Source organism: Lathamus discolor, chromosome 6 (genome assembly GCF_037157495.1).
Source record: "Lathamus discolor isolate bLatDis1 chromosome 6, bLatDis1.hap1, whole genome shotgun sequence".
Taxonomy (NCBI): Eukaryota; Metazoa; Chordata; class Aves; order Psittaciformes; family Psittacidae; genus Lathamus; species Lathamus discolor.
This window is the reverse complement of record NC_088889.1, coordinates 88,354,141-88,373,099: the sequence shown is the minus strand read 5'-3', so window position 1 is coordinate 88,373,099 and position 18,959 is coordinate 88,354,141. Positions and strand designations below refer to the sequence as shown.

Here is an 18,959-nt window from a genome sequence, read left to right as displayed (position 1 = left end):
ATGCAAGGTGTCCAAACATACACTTCCTAAAGCGTTTAATGAGAATAATAAAAGGGCAAGAAAAACACTGAAACACTCACACAGTGGAAGGGGTAGGTACAATACAGGCTGGTGCCGGAATCCTAACCCCCCTATGACACTGTGCTGGAAGGATGCAGCTCTGTCACTCAAAAGCAGCAAGGAATTTCAGGGCATTTTCTCTTTCATATATAATTTTATTTCTGGTTATAGAAACAAATGCTAAGAGGAGAAGCAACATTCCCCAACCACATACATCAAATGAAGGTAACAGAACAGTTAAAATAAGTGAAAAACAAAAATAGTAGAAATTTAAAACTTTGTTATAGCTTTAAAATATTAACGTTCTTGATACATTAGAAATCACATTCAGATCTCAAATTACTTAAAAAAACCAAAGTATGGCTCCATAGCAAACCCAAACAAAACCACTTGTATCCCATCGGATGTGGAAATGCAGGTCCTGCTCCTTGGATGCTTGTATTTACCGTCTCCTCTGGTGAGCAGCAGCCTCCTTGGCATGACCAGGATGCTCTCCCAGCCCTCGTGGGAGCCACAGTCTGCCTCTGCAGTTAAGCATCTCACAGGAGCAGCGCTGCAACATGGCCAGATCATGATGATGAACTTCACATCCATTGCCCCAGATGGAGCTTTCCCCCTTGGGATACACACCTGCTTTGTGAAAAGCACTGATAATGAAAACAAGTCACATAAAAATACTCTTGATAACAGCTGTAAGAAAAAAGAACCCCCCAAACCCTGTAACATCTGGCTGGAGGTGTCTTGTACAGGCAACACCAGGAACTGAAATGCAAGCGTGGCTTTAGTCCCCCCATCCATTCCCTGTCTTTAAGTGCCAAACCAAGGTGAAAGGGGCAAGGCTTCCCCCAGATCTCTGTTACAAAACGCTTCTGCGAAGCCACTGAGGTATTTCAGGTCCTCAGGTATTTCAGGGTGCAGCCTTCCCCTAAGGACTCAGTGGGAATGTGTTATCTTGCAGAACAGGGGGATTTCAGGTTCTTCTGATTTACCTAAGCAAATATTCAGAGTTGGATCTGAATTTCCACCTTTACCATCCATTGCTCACATATACTTTGTGATTTACCCCTAAAGCAGCTTTTAACAGTCTTATTGAAAACAATCCTTTGGATAGCTACAGACTCTTGAATGCTCTTTTTGGCTATGTGGAGGTTGGCTGGCAGGCTGGACAAGGCCAGTCCCATTGCTCTACAAATGGCCAGAACCCAAGGCAATGTCTTGTCAGATTTCTGCATTTTAAAGGCGTTCCATTTTCTGTATCAGTATGTTTGAATGAGATTTATATATATATATATATATATATACACACACATATATATTCTCCAGTTTCTTTTCCATTAAAGCAAAAGATCTTACAAACAATACTCTGGTTCTCTCTACTTCAAGCCCATTCAGGAGAGAAATAAAGCAAGTTCAGGTTTACAGTAATTCATTTGCTATAGAGCCATTCTGCCTATCTAGCAGCCTGCCCACCTCCAAAGAATGGCATATAAATCAGAACATTAGAATGTTTTGCACCAGACTTTTAGCAGCAAGGCAGTGAAACAGAAGGGAATCTCACTTTTTCTGCTCCATTTAAATCTCGTATTTCTTTCAGCCAGCAGAACGTTTCTCCTCAACGTTGCCCTTAGCTTTAAGGAAGGCTCTGTTTCAGACTGCTTAAAGTGAAACTGAGGTGGGGTAGAAGCAGGACTGAAAGGTTGAGATCACAGCAAAGGTGCATTGCTTAACTCAGCAGCAGACATGAAGCAGCAACCAGATACTAGGGGATGTGTGGTTTTAACATGGGCTGTTTCCTGCTGAGGAGGAAAGCTGTTTCCTTTCACTGCTCCTGTTACTCTTCTTACCACCAAATCCTGTCCTCCCCTCTAGTATCAGAGCTCAGTCACCAGATAGTAAAGCACTGAGGTGAAGCATTCATTCAGGTCCTTACAGAGAAAGCATTTCTGGTTCTGGAAAAGCCATCAGGATTAGGAAGCCAAGTATCACCTGCTTTTAATTCTTAAAAGACCCAAGTGGGTCAAAACACACATTTGTGAATTTAGTGATCCTCATGGAGTTAAGCCATAGCTCAAATGTGGACATTTAGGTGAATGGGAACATTAGAAAAACTCTTACGCATTCGTTTTAAGGGGCTATACACACACCTCACACCCTGTGAAGAGATAGGAGCATCATAAAAGGAGAACAGAGGGGACGCTTCACAGCACCCCAGTGTTAGCTTAGCCACCTGACAGGGAGGAATTCTTCAACACCACAGCATCCTCATGGACCCTCCATTCAATTCCTCTGTTAGAAATAAGGTCCCATTACTTACAGAGCAGAATCTGTGAAGAGATTAATTTGAGACAGGAAAGGATTCCAGCTTTCATTAGCGCCATTTGGGAGATTTTCTTGCCAGAAGAGCAGCATGGGGTGGGGTTGCTGCAAGCATGACAAAGCCAGAAGCAGGGCTCCTACACAAGGAAGATGCAAGTACCAAGTCATCTCTTCTGCTCTGTGACAGGAATGAGAGCAATCACTGAAGTAAAGCTGCTTCTTCTGGCTGCTTATATTCATTACAAAAATAGGTACATTGTTCTTTCAGAATCAGTGCCTGGTGCAGGAATTTACCAACACACTGTATAAAAGTCTGTGTAAAGTACCATTTAAGAGAAAGAAATGGTCATGGACCATTTATATATCTATATAGACAGACACACTCACACACACACGTTAATAAATATAAATTTTATGTTTACACAGATCTAATTTAATATTCTCTGAAAAAAAAAAAAAATTTAAAGGGTTTCTTCCTTAGCTGCCACCCATGAATTGTCAATGTTCTTTATCTTGAAAGCAAAGGGGTAGACTTGGCATAACCACCCCTCTCTGCAACGTAAAGTGACGCGTAAGGAGAAGGACCAGCCATACATTCTGAAGGGTTTTAATTCAGTGTTGGTAAATTGAAAAGGTATCAAAAGAATTTTCTGAACATATAAATACAAAGGTTAGAAATTGATTTAAAAATTGGAATTTAAATATAGTGCTCCAAGAAAACTAAGTCTTTTTCAAAATGTCTTGCTCAGGCCAAAGTTAAATGCTCACTGCTGTATTACTGCCCCATGAAAGACACCCAAAGAGAAAGCCTACCGTCACAGCTAGGTTATTTTGCACTGCTGATTATTACACATGCATATACCCACACCTGTGTGCATGAACACACGCGTTATCCTGCAAATAACCCACCTAGCAGAGAGAGGTTGATCTAATCACAGCCAAATAGCCACCAGGCAGCCGCAGAGAGATGCTCCAGCATGAAGTCACAGCTACGCTTTGATGAGGTGCAGATCAAAATGCAAGAAGGCATAACTTCCCAATCCCATCAGTTCCAGCAATCCAGATGACCTTGTAGTGTAACTGTTTTCTGCAGCACAGCTGGTTCCATTGTAAGCTACACTGTACGACAGTAGTGTATGCTATAGTAGTAGCAGCTTTGGCATAATATTTTCACCAGAAGGAAACACGAAGTTCCATGACTGAACAATCTGTTGTACAACTGCAACCTAACGCACAGATTCTCACCAGATGCAGACCTTCAAGCAATGGCATTAAATTCAGAGTTGGATTAAAGGGCTCTGGAGATGACAGAAACAACTACAAATCGAGGGGAGAAACTGTGATAGGGAGCAGAAACAGGAGCTGCCTGAGAGACCAGCCGACAAGGAAAGACAGATCATTTGCTTCAGGATGGCATTTGCAAACTCCAAAGCTCCGTGTGCAGCAAGGGCTAAAATTATGAGGCTAATCATGTTCCTTTAGAGGTTCATTCTTAATGCCCTAGACCAACTTATTAGCAGCAGAACTAAATAAACCTGAAAGATTTTGCACCTGGGTAGAAACTCAAGCCAAGGTCCTTTACCTTATCATCAAGGTAAAGCACTTAAAAAAGTGATCAGGATCCTTCAGTGCTGCCTCCTGTTCAAAAGCCTCCAAGACCCAAGCTGGCACTCTTTCTTGGAAGAGACGGACAAGGTGGTTGCACATGTATGAATGCTAGCCTAAGTGTTTCCAGTTCACTTTACAACACTTGTTTCTCACACTTGTTTTGCAGCAAGAGAGCAAACAGGTCCCAGGCTGTACTTGTAAGAGTGTAGCTACCTGGCCAAGGAAGCCATTTCAATGAGTGACTTTTTTCAATTGAGTGATTTTTCCTCTACTCCATCCAGCATTTGTCAGATCCTGTCTGCAATACCGTGCCCAGTTTTGGGCTCCCCAGCACAAGACAGACAGGAACCTCCTGCAGCAATTCCATTTGATGCCCTGGGGAACACAAGAATGTACAAGAAGATGTACAAGTGATGTATAAGAAGAGACTGAGACAAGCAGGTTGATTCAGCCTTAAGAAAAGGAAGCAAATGGGGAAAGTTTTACTAGTGTCTTCAACTACCTATTTGGAAGATGCAGAGAAGGCAGAGACGGGCTCTTCTCAGAGGCGTGATGTGACGAGAGACAATGAACCCATGCAGCTGCATGGGAAATCATTCTTAGATGGCTGAGAAAAAGTTTTCACCTCATGGGTGGTCAGAGTGGAATAGGGATCAGAGTCATGGAACCTCTATCTCTGCAGACAAGGCAGCTGGACAAGGTCACTCAGCAGGAGGTTACAGCAGAGATCTCTGAAGGTTTCTTCCAACCCAAGTTACTCTATATTTCTACACAGCTACAACTGGCCAGTGTCAAGAGAAAAGAGAGATTTGATCTTCCCTAATGCTACAGTTGTCATCTGTTTACCCCAGCGATAAACTACAGTTTGTACGTCATAGTTTAAACCTCAGAAACAAAGATGGAACAACAAACCAGCTGGAATTTAATCCTTAGATGTAATAAACTTGAAGAAACAGTTCTTGATCCTCGATGCAAAGATGGAGACCTACTGCCAGATTACATCCTGTCATCCAAGATACCCAAACCTACGTACAGGAGGACGACATTTCTCCTTTCACCCCACATTTTGGCATTCATCTACATGCTAGCACACATCAAGAGTGATACCAAATCTATCACTGGGAAACCCCCTCACCAACACAGATGAAAAGCTCTAACAGCAATTTAACATTAAGCATTCAGTTAAAAGTGTTCCATACCACACTGTATGAAAGCTCAGGTCAGACACCCTCACTTGCTTAGATATCAGTCCCTAGCCTTCTTGTGCTTCAAGTTTTATTTTACTGTTGGCATTTCGCTACTGAAAAAGGAGAGAAGAATGTGGAATTTAACTTGGAATGATAGTTCGAAGTCAGAACACAAGACAGATGTCTGAGACATGCAAAACCAAGTCTGCTCTCCCTAAAACCTAAAGCCACACCATGACATTGATTGCAGAAGTACTGCAAAGGCTGAAGCTGTTATTTAACTACCTCTTTCTATTTCAAAGCTTTAACATGAAAACACACTCCTGAACAAGCTGTGCCCAACAGTAACATGTCTAAAACGCAGCATGAAAATTAAATACAAGTGAACAAATTGACCTTTCTCAACACGCTCTGGAACTCCAGGTACAGGTATTTTCATCCTCGAGTCCTTGGGCAGAGCTTAACACAAGGTGCTGCTCCCTTCACTGGATATAAATGACTGGATAATGCTACTGGGAACAGCATTAGTGGTGTGGAGGAGGAATGGGGGAAGAAAAAAGGGTTTAGAAAGAATACATGAGCTACTCATGAGCTTCAATTTTGTGCTCAGCACTGTGCTGCATTATCACTAAATCACATTAAATTGATCTCACTGTAAAAAGCTTCCTGTATCACAAGAGCCAAGGTCAAGACAAAACAATAACCAAGGAATTCCAGTGGAATAAACCCAAGAACAATCGCATTTAGCTTTTGCAAACTGAGGCAACAAATGTTGCTATAAACAGACGGCAATCAAACTATAATTAGTCTTTGTCATTGCCTAAGATAAAAGAAAAATAAATCAATAGGGTAAGGTGAAAAGTGAATTCATGTACGAAGAGCTAAAGTTTTCCCAAGTCCAAGTTATAGTAGGTTAAATATTCAACATAACTTGACCTTTGTTATAAAGACAGCAGAAGATGCAGTGAAGCTTCCTAATCCTCTCCCCCTTAAGCCTCCCCTCAGTTAACGTAATTACTCGAGGACATGAGATGCAATGTTAGACAATAAAAACAAAGTAGACTCTCAAGTCAAAATAATCTGACTACTGCATATAACCATTAAGGTAAAATTTTTCTTTCTAGCTGAAGACTTAATTCTGCCATCAGATTAATTTTCATTACACTGCAGTGCTCCAAACTGAAAGCTAGGGAATCAGCACTGGAGCAGTGCTGTCCTCCAGACTGAGCAGTGTGTTGAAAGAACCTGGAGGCCTGAAACAAGATGTCTCTGTCTCATGTGTCCAGATGAGGACCACATTTCTCCACAGCTTCCAACAGGACTCAACTGTTATTTGACAGAGTAGCAGGCAATGATCTAGACAGTCCTAAAAAAGAGAGAAATTATTTGCAAGTGGCATGGCTGCTTCCTACACTAGCAGAGGGATGCAGCAGACTGATGAAGCAAAACCCCTCTGATAGGATGAACTGACAAGTTCCAGGCACCTCAAGCAGAATGGGTGAGCAGATCAAAGATATTTGCTTATCCTCAGCTCACATTTCAACCAGCAGGCACTGTCAGCTACTAAAGGAAGAATGAGAAAACTTATTCTGTTCTAAATATTTACGAGGCAGATCTATACCTGCAACCTGAAGGTGGGCTTTCAAGAAGTATCCCTGAAGCAGCAGCTGATGTATTTCTGTGGTGCTGGAGTAGTTTACAGAAGTTTAGAGCCTAATTATTTAGATTTTCCAAGAGAAAAAGCAGCAGTAAAGAAAAATCCACATCCTGAACCCTATTCTGTTGGTTGCTCAGCTCACGCTGACTCACCCAATGTACTGGAAACCTAAAGCTCCCTAGCCTCAGGGCTGTTTCAGAGGCGTGCCTGGCTCTAAACCAGCACTCACCGGAAAGTAATGATTAATCAGAGATAAACTATGCAGCACTCTCACTTGTGCATTCTTCCTTGAAGTCCATTTATTGAATTCTGGCTTTGAAAAGGCTACAGAAAGCAGAGCTAATCCATGCACTTTTCCACTATGCTGCACCTAGCGCTTCCTAGCAGGGAAAGTGACAGCTAGAGGCCAGCTGCTTCAATTACTTTGTGGTCTGTAACAATCCTCCTTCACAGAATCATTTCAAAGTACTAAAACCCAAACTAGTACCTTGTCACTAAAGGCACACACCTAAATTATGAAAGCCTAACTCTAAATAACCGAACTGTCCTGAATGTTTTGTGTGCCTCTAACTGCAGAAAGTAACCACAAATCAGGAGACCAAGAAATTCTTTCCTTCTTGCAGAAATACTTCTCCCAAAACAATTGGCTTGAAAATAAAACATGGCTGGATTTTATTCAAGCAGTGGGACTTGGCTATTCAATAGGATTTGGCAAAGAGAAAGGAAAACTAGAAGGGGAACAAGGGGAACAAGTGATGCCAGCTGTTACCTTGTGGATTTCCTCTCCCTCCCCAGATTTCAGCAGACACTGAACGTTGTGTCTTACCCCCTAATCCCCATGGACATACTGACACAGTATCATTTACTGCACATTTGGGAATTCTTTTTGCAACATGTTTATGCAGTGGGCTTGCCTCTCTGCTTTGTGATAGCACTGTCAGAGTGTACAAGGCAGCAAAGTGACAGTAAATCAGTACACACAGGGGGATAACCCACCAAAGGCATGTCCCATCCCTCTTCAATCTCTCTTGCCATTACCAAAGCCATAATATGTTCTCAGTTAAAAGATCTCTGCTGTGCTGCCAGAAGACATGTTAGCCAAAGGGATTGCAAACAGGCATCAAACCGAAGGGGTTAGCTGGAGGCTACATGCAGGGGTTGGTTTCTTTGCCAGTCACAAGGTGTCACACGTACCCACTGCTCCACGTAGCTGAAGTGACTCAAATCTGCTTTGCTCGTAACATGTACTTGTATTATGTGAAGAGCCTGGAATACAGTTTGAGTAAAAGCCTCCTCCTGCTGACCAACCCAAATGGTCCTCAAGGGAGGAGAGCTGGGACAGGGAGTCAGACAATGAAAGGAAACCTCCAAATTCCCTTTGGAAAACATGTTCAAGACCACCAGTGACTTTTGCCACATGGAAAATATAAGGCCTCTTTCACCTTGGTCTCTACACCCTTACAGAATTTGTATTAAACACTATATGAACTCTGTGGCCTCTCAGCCCAGCTCTCAGCTTCCCCTCTCAGGATGAAACAGGAGCTTTGCCATCAGCCACAGCAGAAGGTCAGTGACAGACTTCCACCCAGCCCTGGCCTCCTGGCCATCGTTCACATAGCTGAGGGCCACAGTACCACCAGGAGGTGAATGCAGACTGCTTTAGTGCAGAAGACCAACCAGTATTTTCTCAGGTTCACAGAGACAGTGGCAATGTGTTCACCTACTGTGCTATTCTAAACAAAACCTCGTGCTCCAGCACAGGATGTGATCAGTCAAATGCACACAGAACCTTTTGGAGACACCCTTCCCCATGTGATTCTCAGTCATTGAGATACTTTGGCTGCTGTCCAGAGCAAGTGATGAATAATTGTAAGAAATAATTGAAGGTACAAACCCCTTTGTTTTTAATATCTTTACAGGAACTACATTAATACAGTTCCTCTGTCATCTTATTCTCCCTCAGAGGGAATGGAGAGAAATTGCATCTGGAAATCCAGGTGGCTGAGCCCTGTAACTCTTCCTCCTGAATCCCACATAAATAAACATTAGTTCATATCCAGATCTTTTCTGTTTTCAAACCCAAAATCATTTGCCTTTTTCCTTTCAGCTTGGTACCATGTTTCTTTAATGTTGTTGCGAGATACTGCACCCATCTTTCAGCGTTTGATTGCCTTAGGTGGCCTTTTTAAAATGGTCCTGTGGTTCAAAGCTCTGAGAAGCACAGTATTAAGGCATAGAAAATGAGGAGTTCTCTTTCCAGGGAGCAGACTGTATTTGTGTTACATTCCTTTAGATGCTGAACTGCAAATCCCATCCCCTTGGAGCCAAAAGGGGAAAAGACAGTCAGAAATATCCCAGCAGTCATACAATCAGTTGTCTGTATTTTTTTTTTCTTTTTTGAACCTTTAAAAACAAAACAAAAGAGGAAAAAAATCCCATAGGTAAAGACAGAACAGAGTTCCAGATATGTGTTCCTGGGAGGGGTTTTCCATTCTTTTTGGCACCTTGTGATTCTAACAGCTGTTGTCCTCCCATTGAATAACAATCTCACTTGAAAGAGCTCTTTATCCACTATGGTTTGAGCTGTTACAGTTGTGGTTTGTTTTTCAAAGAAGCTGCTTTAGGACTCCTGCCATCCCATGCCCACCCTGCATTGCTCCAACTCCTCCCAGTGCTTCTTCATTCACTGGTTGCCTGTCCTTGTGGCACTGCAGATGTGATGACTCCAGTTTGGGCTGGGGCTGCTCCACTGGACTCTTCTATCCGGGGTCTTTTGACTTCAGGTTCACTGGAGGAGGCTGCTGCTGTCTCTTCGGTCCCTGTCTCGCATACTCTGCTGACTACAACAGGAGTGGATGAGCTGGCCTGGGCTGCAAGAAGCTGCAATGGATTTGTGAGAGCTGGGAAACAGGACAAGAGAGAGAAAGTGAATTAGTGTGATGAAGTGGCACAAGTGTTTGCTATTCCAGAAAGCAAGAAAACAACACACCACAAGTCAGATACAACAGCTGGCACATATTCAAGTGTGGTTTTCAAGCCCCTTTTGAAAGGCTTTGTCTCTCCCTCTTCCCCCACAATCTCAGCTTATCAAAGTGGTAATGACCAGAACTTCCTTCTTCCTATCCATTGTCAAACAAGGCATTGCCAGCTAAGCACTCCTCTCTAGAAGGGGAGGATCAAACCCCTGTTAAAATTACAGCACACCTCCTCTTTGAGTGGTAGCTCTCTGGCCACCTACAATCAGAATTTGCAAGCTACAACATCTGTGTGCTGTGCCTTCAATTTAGAGGGCTCTCGTTAGCCCTGCTTGCACAGTAACAACAGCCAGTCTTTTGGGAAACTAGATGAGAATCTAAATATTGAATGTATTGACATCTCACTTGTAAAAAGGGCAGGAAAGAGCTTACCCCATACAACCAAATGCATTCCCATCAGAACTGGGATGAGAATGTAGGAATCTTTGGGTCTAATCTTGTATTCCAGTACTAACAAAAGATTTCACCCTCCCATTAATGAAAGCAGTGAGAAAAAAAAAGACCATTTAGTAGCAACCCTCCGTAAAAATGTCTACAATTTCTAGTTCCAGACAGAGAATGTGCTTACACACTGGCTTTGGCACACAGCACTGCTTGAGAAACAAAACACATGCAGTTTTTGGCCTCTGCATCAATCGGAGAGGCAGCCAAAGGGGACTCGGGAGACAGCACATCCTCTGCCCTCCAGACTGATTTGCAAAGGATGGAAGGACAGAACGTTAGGGGTGTGCTGACTAAGTGTAGCAAAAGGAGCCCTAGGATAAATAAACAAAGCAAACAGAACAAAGGTCCTCAAAGTCCAGCAACTTCTCCTAAGGCAGGGGAAGGAGGGTGCAGAGTATCAAGAGGATGAAGGAAAAAAAATAGGGTAAGGATGAGGGCAGTCACCAATTACACTGCAGTGACTTGGAGAACCTAAGCCATGCAGCTGAAAAGACATTAGCTTCCTACAGACAGGAGTCAAGAGACTCGGGCTCCATTTTGTGAACTAGAAAATTCACTGCCACTTACAGAAACCCCTTCAGATGCAAATGGAATACTTTCCAGTTTGAGGATAGTGCTAGAAACATTTTGATGAGATTAGAATGTCTCAGCATAAAAATGTTAAGTACAAAACTGATTCTACAACAGACAAACATCACTGCTGGGTAGCAGCAACTCCATATATCTGATTATTTAATACCTTTATATCCTAGTTACATAAAATCTTATAGCTATCTTCATTGCTCCAATGAGATTCTTACAATTCATGTGCAAGCCAGGTGATACTGCAAGCAGATATGGCAGGTATAAACATCCCTACCTTCACGAGAGCCATCAAAATCCCCCCAGTGCCCTTTCATTTCGAACTCCCCATAAGCACCAGCCTGGGACAGCAGAGGTGCTTAGCATCTCACTGAAATGGGCTTTAAGAAACCTGGATATACCATCCCCAGTCATCATCCTTAACTGAACAAAACCTGAGACACTGAGAAGTAATAAAAAGAGGCTGCCAAGACAAAGCTAGTATGGGATTTTAAAAATCAGACTTGACAAATGACTAGAACACTTCCTGTATATTAAAAAAAACCTGAAACAGATCCTGTTACTCTCAGGCTCTAAGACCGTAAGATGGGAAAGTGAGTTGTTTTCTTAATACTCTATGGAATCATTTCACAAGATCTAAAGAGCACCATGGAAATTTTATTACTTGGCATGCTTGAAGCAAAGTCTGTTGGTCAAAAGAAAACAAATGAAAACAGGCTATACACGAGACTCACTAACACTTTCAACAAGTAACCCTCAAAATGTGGAGTGTAAGTAGTAATAAGTGTATAGCCAAGGACAAAGGGAAGGCAGGACTTTTCAGAAGCAGTGCTAGATAGCAACTGGGGAAAGGGAACAGAAGTGGACAGAAGTATGTCCATGACTGATATTCACAGCCACAGGAGCTGAAGAATTGGAATACCTTTGAAAGTGGAAAACTTGGACACATGGAACAACTTGATATGTACTAAGAAGAGAAACCCTCGGAGCTTTACAACCTAACTGCTAAGCTCAGAAGGAAATCAAACACCAGAAAGTGATGGAAACAGAGCCTACCATAAGCACTGCCAGTGATGCTGTTGGTGGGGACGGCATGTTTCCCATTCTGAGTGACTGCCCTCACGGGGAGCTGATGCTGTCCAATGGTCACTGGAGCTGCCTGCTGAAGGATTGTGACTGTCTGTCCCGGAACACCCTGTGCCATCTGACTGGCAACTGTCTGAATAACACGGCTGGCTGTAGGTATCGTGGCAAATGCGATCGTTGGCTTTTCATCCATGCCTGCTTGAGAGTAAAACAGACAACCATCATTTACTACCCTGCCTTAGGAGCAGGCTGCACTCTCACGACAATTTAGTAGTAATATATACCCCAGACTCACAAATGTGAAAATACATCAGCACCACAGAAGGTCAGGGAAAACACTAAAATATTCTCTGTTGTACATATACCATATAAATATTAAGAACATTTTTCTCCTAGCATAAGCCACTTGGCCAAAGAAAATAAAATCAAGATAATAGACTTGACCTTTTGTCCTAAAAAGGCACCATCTCCCTTACTAGCACATTATAGCTGTGATCACTGCAAACCTCAGCTTACTTTGTAATTACAGGCAAATTGGCCTGACTTTCAATACCACACAGCAGGAGAGGGCATTAAGTCCTTAAACAATGCCTGGAGCTAGAAGTCTGCAACAGCTTGCTGTCAGGCCTGCACACAGGTTGATTTACAAGGAGGTCTTTCCATAATTGCAAGCTTTTGCCAGCTATGGAAGTATAGGAAGAAACCAGAAAGAAGTAAAAAATAGTAAGAAAAAGGACGGATGAGTTCTTGGATATAAATAACTGTTTGAGAGCACTCAACCACTTATCTCACTTCCCAACACAAGTAAGGGGTCAATTCAGCAGGTACGTAACAGAGGGAGGACAGCCTCCTGCTGGGCATGCAGGAAAGGAAAGCCACTCTTCTTGAAGGCTTTTGGGTCTCAAAGCAGAGAAAGCAGGAAGCACAAACTCATTAGTCCTGTGGGAAGAGAAGACTGCTCCCATTTTAATATTAGTGGACTTGTAAGAAGAGTGGAATTAGATGGCACATAAGCACTGAGCTTCCCAAACTGATGGGAAGCAGAGAGATAAGGAAGGAAAATGGAGCAACCAGGAAAGACAAAGGGAAGGCAGAGACTAGAAAAGGACATGAGTAGGAATAAGAAAGGGACGAGCAGGAAAAGAGCAAATGACACCAAGAATTAGTGAATGAAAGAACGGAGCAGGTGACAAGCAGCTGCAACTGCTAGTACTTGAGGAACATGTATGGGATCCAGACAGGAATTTCTAGAGAATGCAAGTGAAACTCAAGCATGATGAACAAAAAATGCCAGTGGTCCTGCTACTGCAGTAGAGGAAAATCTTTGTCATTTTTCTCTTTTCCTTAGAGTCATTGCCCCACTACCCACATAAAAGCAATCAGAGTAACCAGTCTTGCTGCTGGTAGGCCACACCTTGTAGCACTAAGGACTTGTGGAAATGGTGAGCAGACAAGGTGTTGTCTACATCACAGCAGGAGAACATTTAACTCACTAAAACCCCCAAGGCTGGAATTTCCAGCTTAGGCAAAAAAGGAGGCCTTTGTTGTAACTGGTTTTTGAAGACTGCTTTAATGGGGTACTGCCTGCACTTCCAGAAGCACATGCTTTCCTCTAGGAATCCAGGCCCGCAGAAAAGAAAGGCTCAATCACTTATTTACAAGGCCATCTGAAGCAGAGACTTTCAGCCTTTCCTAGGCCATCTTTTTTTGGCTACAAAAAGCAGCCATTTCCACAGCACATCTAGCTGAGCAATACACAAGCATAACACTGATATTGGGGATAATGTAAATATTTAAAGCACTGCAAGGTTTTTCAGCCTCCAAAATCTCTTAAATTTGTTCCCCACAGGAGATAAGGGAGCGTAGTCACCCTGCTCACTCCTGAAGACATCAAATGTATAAGCTATTACTTGGTTTAAGCTTTACCTTAAGAGAAACATCTTTGATTGAGGGCTAAGCACCTTGCAAGCGAAAAGAGTGTGACAACCCCCGCACAAGCCTGCTCAACACTTAGCAGAGTAGTAAAGCAGGTGAAAAGCTACCTCGGTGGTCACCAGCTAAGTCCAACACTGTTCCTGCTGCTTCATGAGCTCCTCCTGCTGTGCCCTGGTTTGTGAGGATGTATCCATTTGCAGAGTTTGCAGAGGAGGTCACAACTCGGACCATTGTAACAGTGGGAGCTTGCTGCACAACGTGAATTGCGTGACATGAAGGCTGTTGAGAAGTCACTATTGACGCTGGCATGTACGCAACTGGCTTTGCCACCAGAGTAGATGGTCGGGGAGGAACAGCCATAATCACTGGCTGGGCACTGACTGGAGATCCTAAACAGAACAGAGAAGCATACATTAGTAGGAGAAGGGAAAAAGGCCTCCATTCATTTCACCTGTGCACTTCTAATCTCGGCAATAATCCTTCAGCACTGGCAGGAGTAGGGAACGGAAAATAAAGCTTCAAAAATACCACCTTCAATCTTCTCTTTCCTAACTTACAAAAACCTCACCTGCCATGTGAGCACATATCTGCGAACAAAAGCCACAATAGGCACAAAAAAACCAAGCTTTACTTAATGAGCTTTGCCTTCCAACTTCACCAGGAACACCCCACACATCAGGCCAGTCACAGCACAGCTGACAAGCAGATACTTACCAGGGCTTAACAAATTACCCTGGCGACAGCACCGCAGACCTCTGCATAGCCAAGCTGATCTTACCCAGAAGGCTGGTAAATTAGTGTGAACGAGCTACCAGTGCCATAGCTACTCTGCTGTCAGTTCTCTAGAGCCACCTAGTTCAAGGTTAGCCCATGTGTTCCTACACATTCCTTCATCTCTTGCCCCCTCATCCAAAGACTAGTAAGAAAAACACTCTGAAGCTGCATATGCATCATCAGTCTCTAACAACAAAGTGGAAAGAGAGACCTAGATCCTCCTTTAACACACTGTAAGAAGCATTCCAGTGGTGTCCTCAGCGTGGCCCTTGGTGCAGCTGAAGTCACCCTTTGTGAAACAAGAGCTACTCACCAGGTGCACTCTGTGAATACCGATACTCTGGAACTGAGGCTAACTTTGACCCAAAGTCATGATCATGTGGAATGGGTGAGCCCTCCCGCGATAGGCACTCTGGAGTCTGTAGGCCACTAGAGTGAGGGGACAGCAGGCCAGGGTGAGTAGGGGAGGCAGGAGCACTCCTGAAACACCAAAACATAGTGTTGGCAAGTGTACATGCATTTTGACCAGAAGACAGCAGCAGAGACCAAGAGTTACCTCCAGGAAAGGATTCTCCACCAGAAAAGACAGCTTTTCTCCCACACTACCCAATATATAGTCTTGTTGAGAAGAGTTGAAAGGTACACAGTAATAACCTAGCACTAAATACTGTCATACTATTCCTTGCTGAAGGAAACTGGACCCAGAGTATGCTTAACATTTCATTTTAAGACCCACTGCTGACAGAGAAGCTGTAAATGCCTCATGTTCAGATCAGTTTTATAGTTTCAGGCTGCTCTCAAAGGATCTTTGTCAGTGTTTGAGAGTGATGGGAGAGGAAGAAAGATGCAACGAGGATGCAAGTGTCTTGCCCCCACATACGCTTGCAGAGCAGCTACTCCCCCTTCTCCCCACTGCATCCCACCTCTGGTCCCACAGAGGCACCAAACACACAAGGAATTGAACATTTCTTTAAAGACAAAGGACAGAGAAGCTGATCAGCTGAAAACCTCTCCTCCTGCTTCCTCCCCCTCATTTTACCAGACAAAAAAAGACGAGGTGTGGGAGGAACGTTACATGAAACTGCTCCAGCTAGTGTTGAATTGCAAGCCTTATCCTCACAGCTACAGGGCTCAGAGAAAGCTCTCACTGCACACAGCTCCTCTTTTGCAGTTACACTGCAGTGGCTACACAGAACCTCCATTGCTTCACTGCTGACAACCACAATCTACACGTTCTTTCCCTATAGGAGAGTGTTTCAAATACCAGAGAAGTTATTCCTCCTATGATCTAATCCACATCTAAACACAGCTTTCCTGAAGTGAGGGACTGGCATCTGAAAACACTCCAGTGATAAATGCTTTGAATTTCTTTGAAATGATGCCAAACCAGATACGTTATTTGATGCACTTTTGTAGCTTGGTTCTGGATTTTATCTTCCTTTTTGGTAAGCATTTAAGAAGTCAGAACAATTTTCAGGTTATGCCTCAGGACAATCTAACTGTATTAGCTCTCCAGCTATACACAGAAGTAAAGTTTGCTCCCTGTACGTTGGTTTTTGTTTGCTTTCTATGTAATGAGTTTGGCACAGCGATGAGAGGAAACTGAAGTTACCTGGAGGAGAGAGGCCCAAAAGGTGTTCGGAAGCAGGACACTCCTCTTTGCCTTCGTTTTCTAAATGCTTGCTCTACTAGCTTGGCTTCAGAGGCAGGGTCAATTCGCCAAAAGGAGCCTTTTCCAGGCTCCTCCTGGGAGCGTGGGACTTTAATAAAGTAACGGTTCAAGGAGAGGTTGTGCCGAATGGAATTCTGCAGGAAGCAGAGGAATGAGATGATTATTTTGACAAGAGAATGTATATAACAAAGACGACTGGGTTTCACCACACAGCTTGGAAAAGTAAAATCCACACTGCCAGAATCAGTGTTGAAGGCAGATACAAGTCACCCGACTCACACAGCTCCAAAGTCACAGAAGTGCTGCAAGAGAAAACCTGGGGAAACACATCACAGTTTCTACTAACCATGCTGATGGGTTTGCTTGGTACTTAACTATCACTTAAAGACCTCTGGAGCCAGGCAATGCAGTGACTTTTCTGTGGAAAGCAATGAAAGCAAAGCTTTTGCTGATGGAGGGGGAAACCACTGCAAACCACATCAGAACTCTCTCAAAAGACAGGCTTTATTTTAGGCAAGCAGAAAAATATTGCCTGAGCCTGTGCTGCTTACCTGCCAAACGATCACCAGGGTGCCCAAACATGCCCTAAAGGACACTGCATCTCATGGTAATCATAATGCAAGCCAGCCAACATGCCCTCAGACAGCTGTCTGAGAAGAATCCATCATCTGTGTGGCACTAGTCTGGCACTGTGCAGCTCTCCAGATGCTTAGAAGACTATTTATCTTTTTAATTGCAAAAGCCCACCTCTTACTGGGTGTAGCGCTGTCTTTTGGGCTGGAGGAAAGGCTCAGTGAGCCCAGGTGTGCACAAGCTCATTTCTGTTCCACTTTCAACACAAAACAAGAGCTTCTGTAGCAGCTTTAGACAACCTCTTCACAAATGAAGCCTTACAACATTATTGGCAGTGCGGAGGAAAAGGCAACTCATCCTCCACTGAAACACGGCTCTCTTTGAAGCAGGATGCAGTAACTGGTTCGCAAAGCACAATTCTGCTGAGCAGGTTAAGGCAGGAAGTGAATTCCACAATTAGTCAGAACTGCAGGGAAAAGCCAGGGAGGCAAAAATGTATTTTTTCCAACTGTACTCAAAGTGCACCAAGCAGTACTGCTCCTGCCAGTTGAATGCAATGAAATCACCAGCTGCAAGAAGCTTTCCAGCTGCATTCATGTGTTATATTCAAATCACAACACCTATTTGAGAGGTGTGATGCCAAGAAAAAGTCTGAAAGCAGGTGGAGCTGAGGTTTCTAAAACTTTGAAAGCAGCCCTCAAATGAACACTTAAGCTTGATTTAGCATGTGTTAACTACAGCCAAATTCTCCTATGAAGCTGGTCAGATTTCCTTTAATACCACAAGAAACACACAAAGTTCTCCCAGTTCTCATTCTGAGATTCAAAACTTGCTAACTGTGACTTAGGCAATGCAGTTGATACAGTGGGAAAACAAAACATCTGGGATGATTTAAGGTACTGTGGTTAAAAACTGGGACCTCGGCTTTGGGTTGGCTGTCTTCTGCCTGGACAGATCATGCCAAACAAAGACCAGGTAAAGGATTGAGCATGATTCAGGAAAGTATCTGGGCAAAGGAGTGACTGTTAGCAAGGATGTGGGAGAATAAACATACAAAAATGAAAGATGCATGAGTAGAGCATTAAAAGGGTTTCAAGAACCCAAGAGCCCAACAGTAACACACTACATTGCCATACTAATCACCCTCAAACAAACTAGTTAGCTTACGTTAAACAAATTCACTCTGGGAACAGTCAAAGCAGCTCTATTCCCAGTGCCCCAAAACTTTAATACATGAATTTCAAAGCAGATAAAGCCCTGTCAAAGTAGTTTAAAAGCTTGTCAGTGTCAAGAACTCACCTGCCAGCCTTTGTCAGCAGTTCTGTAATATGGATAATGCTTGGTAATGTGGGCATAGATCCCACTTAGTGTTAATTGCCTGTCCTGTGCTGAAGATATAGCTTGGACAATTAGCTGAGCATAAGAATAGGGTGGCTTGGACTCATCCTAAGGAGAAAACGAAACAAATTTAGTCACTAGCAGAGAATTCCTACACTAGAATGTACCAACAACATGAACTAAAGAAGCACACTGGGCTGTAATTTTCACAGATGCTAAGCATCAGGGGCAACTAAGAGCAGCATCACCCTCTTCCCTTTCACTCCCGTTTAATACTGCCAAATCCCAATTTAGCACTGAGCCAGATTAAAGTATCTCCTTCCCTCTCTCCACAAGCACACACAAAAACCCCATCTGATTCCATTCCTCACCAAATCTACCACCAGCTTAGAGCAGCAAAAGGATCAGGACATGCAATTGAAAGCAGAGTTAGAGCATGCAGAGTATGTTTACAGCTTTCAGTGTTCATGAAACTAAAGCCTTCAGATTCTGCCCAGCTACAACTGCACTCTGCTAGGAAGGTTTCATGCAAGCCTGCTATCAGTTCTCCTCCCAGCAACAAGCTCGATATGAAACTTGATCCTGTCCCTTCCCCTCTCCAGCAGGATTTGTTTCATTCTAAGAACTGTAATTTGTTTGCCAGATCTCATATTCCCAGTTCTTCATATTACTCTATCAAGAAAAGAGCTTCT

At 43.3% G+C, this 18,959-nt stretch overlaps 1 protein-coding gene across 2 annotated transcripts in view; it reads right to left on the bottom strand.

The window, feature by feature from the left end:
- Positions 1–194: 194 nt before the first annotated feature.
- Positions 195–18,959, bottom strand: part of FOXK1 (forkhead box K1) — a 56,832-nt gene continuing 38,067 nt past the window's right edge. Inside the window, exons 4-9 of one of the 2 annotated variants that reach the window (XM_065684563.1) lie at positions 18,229–18,375; positions 16,297–16,490; positions 14,998–15,164; positions 14,018–14,299; positions 11,946–12,173; positions 195–9,728 (exon numbers count right to left, since the gene is read on the bottom strand). In XM_065684563.1, coding sequence (XP_065540635.1) covers positions 9,508–9,728; positions 11,946–12,173; positions 14,018–14,299; positions 14,998–15,164; positions 16,297–16,490; positions 18,229–18,375 — 1,239 coding nt within the window. In that variant the 3' untranslated portion in view covers positions 195–9,507. The remainder of the gene's footprint in view (positions 9,729–11,945; positions 12,174–14,017; positions 14,300–14,997; positions 15,165–16,296; positions 16,491–18,228; positions 18,376–18,959) is intronic. The other variant, XM_065684564.1, reaches the window with a different exon arrangement.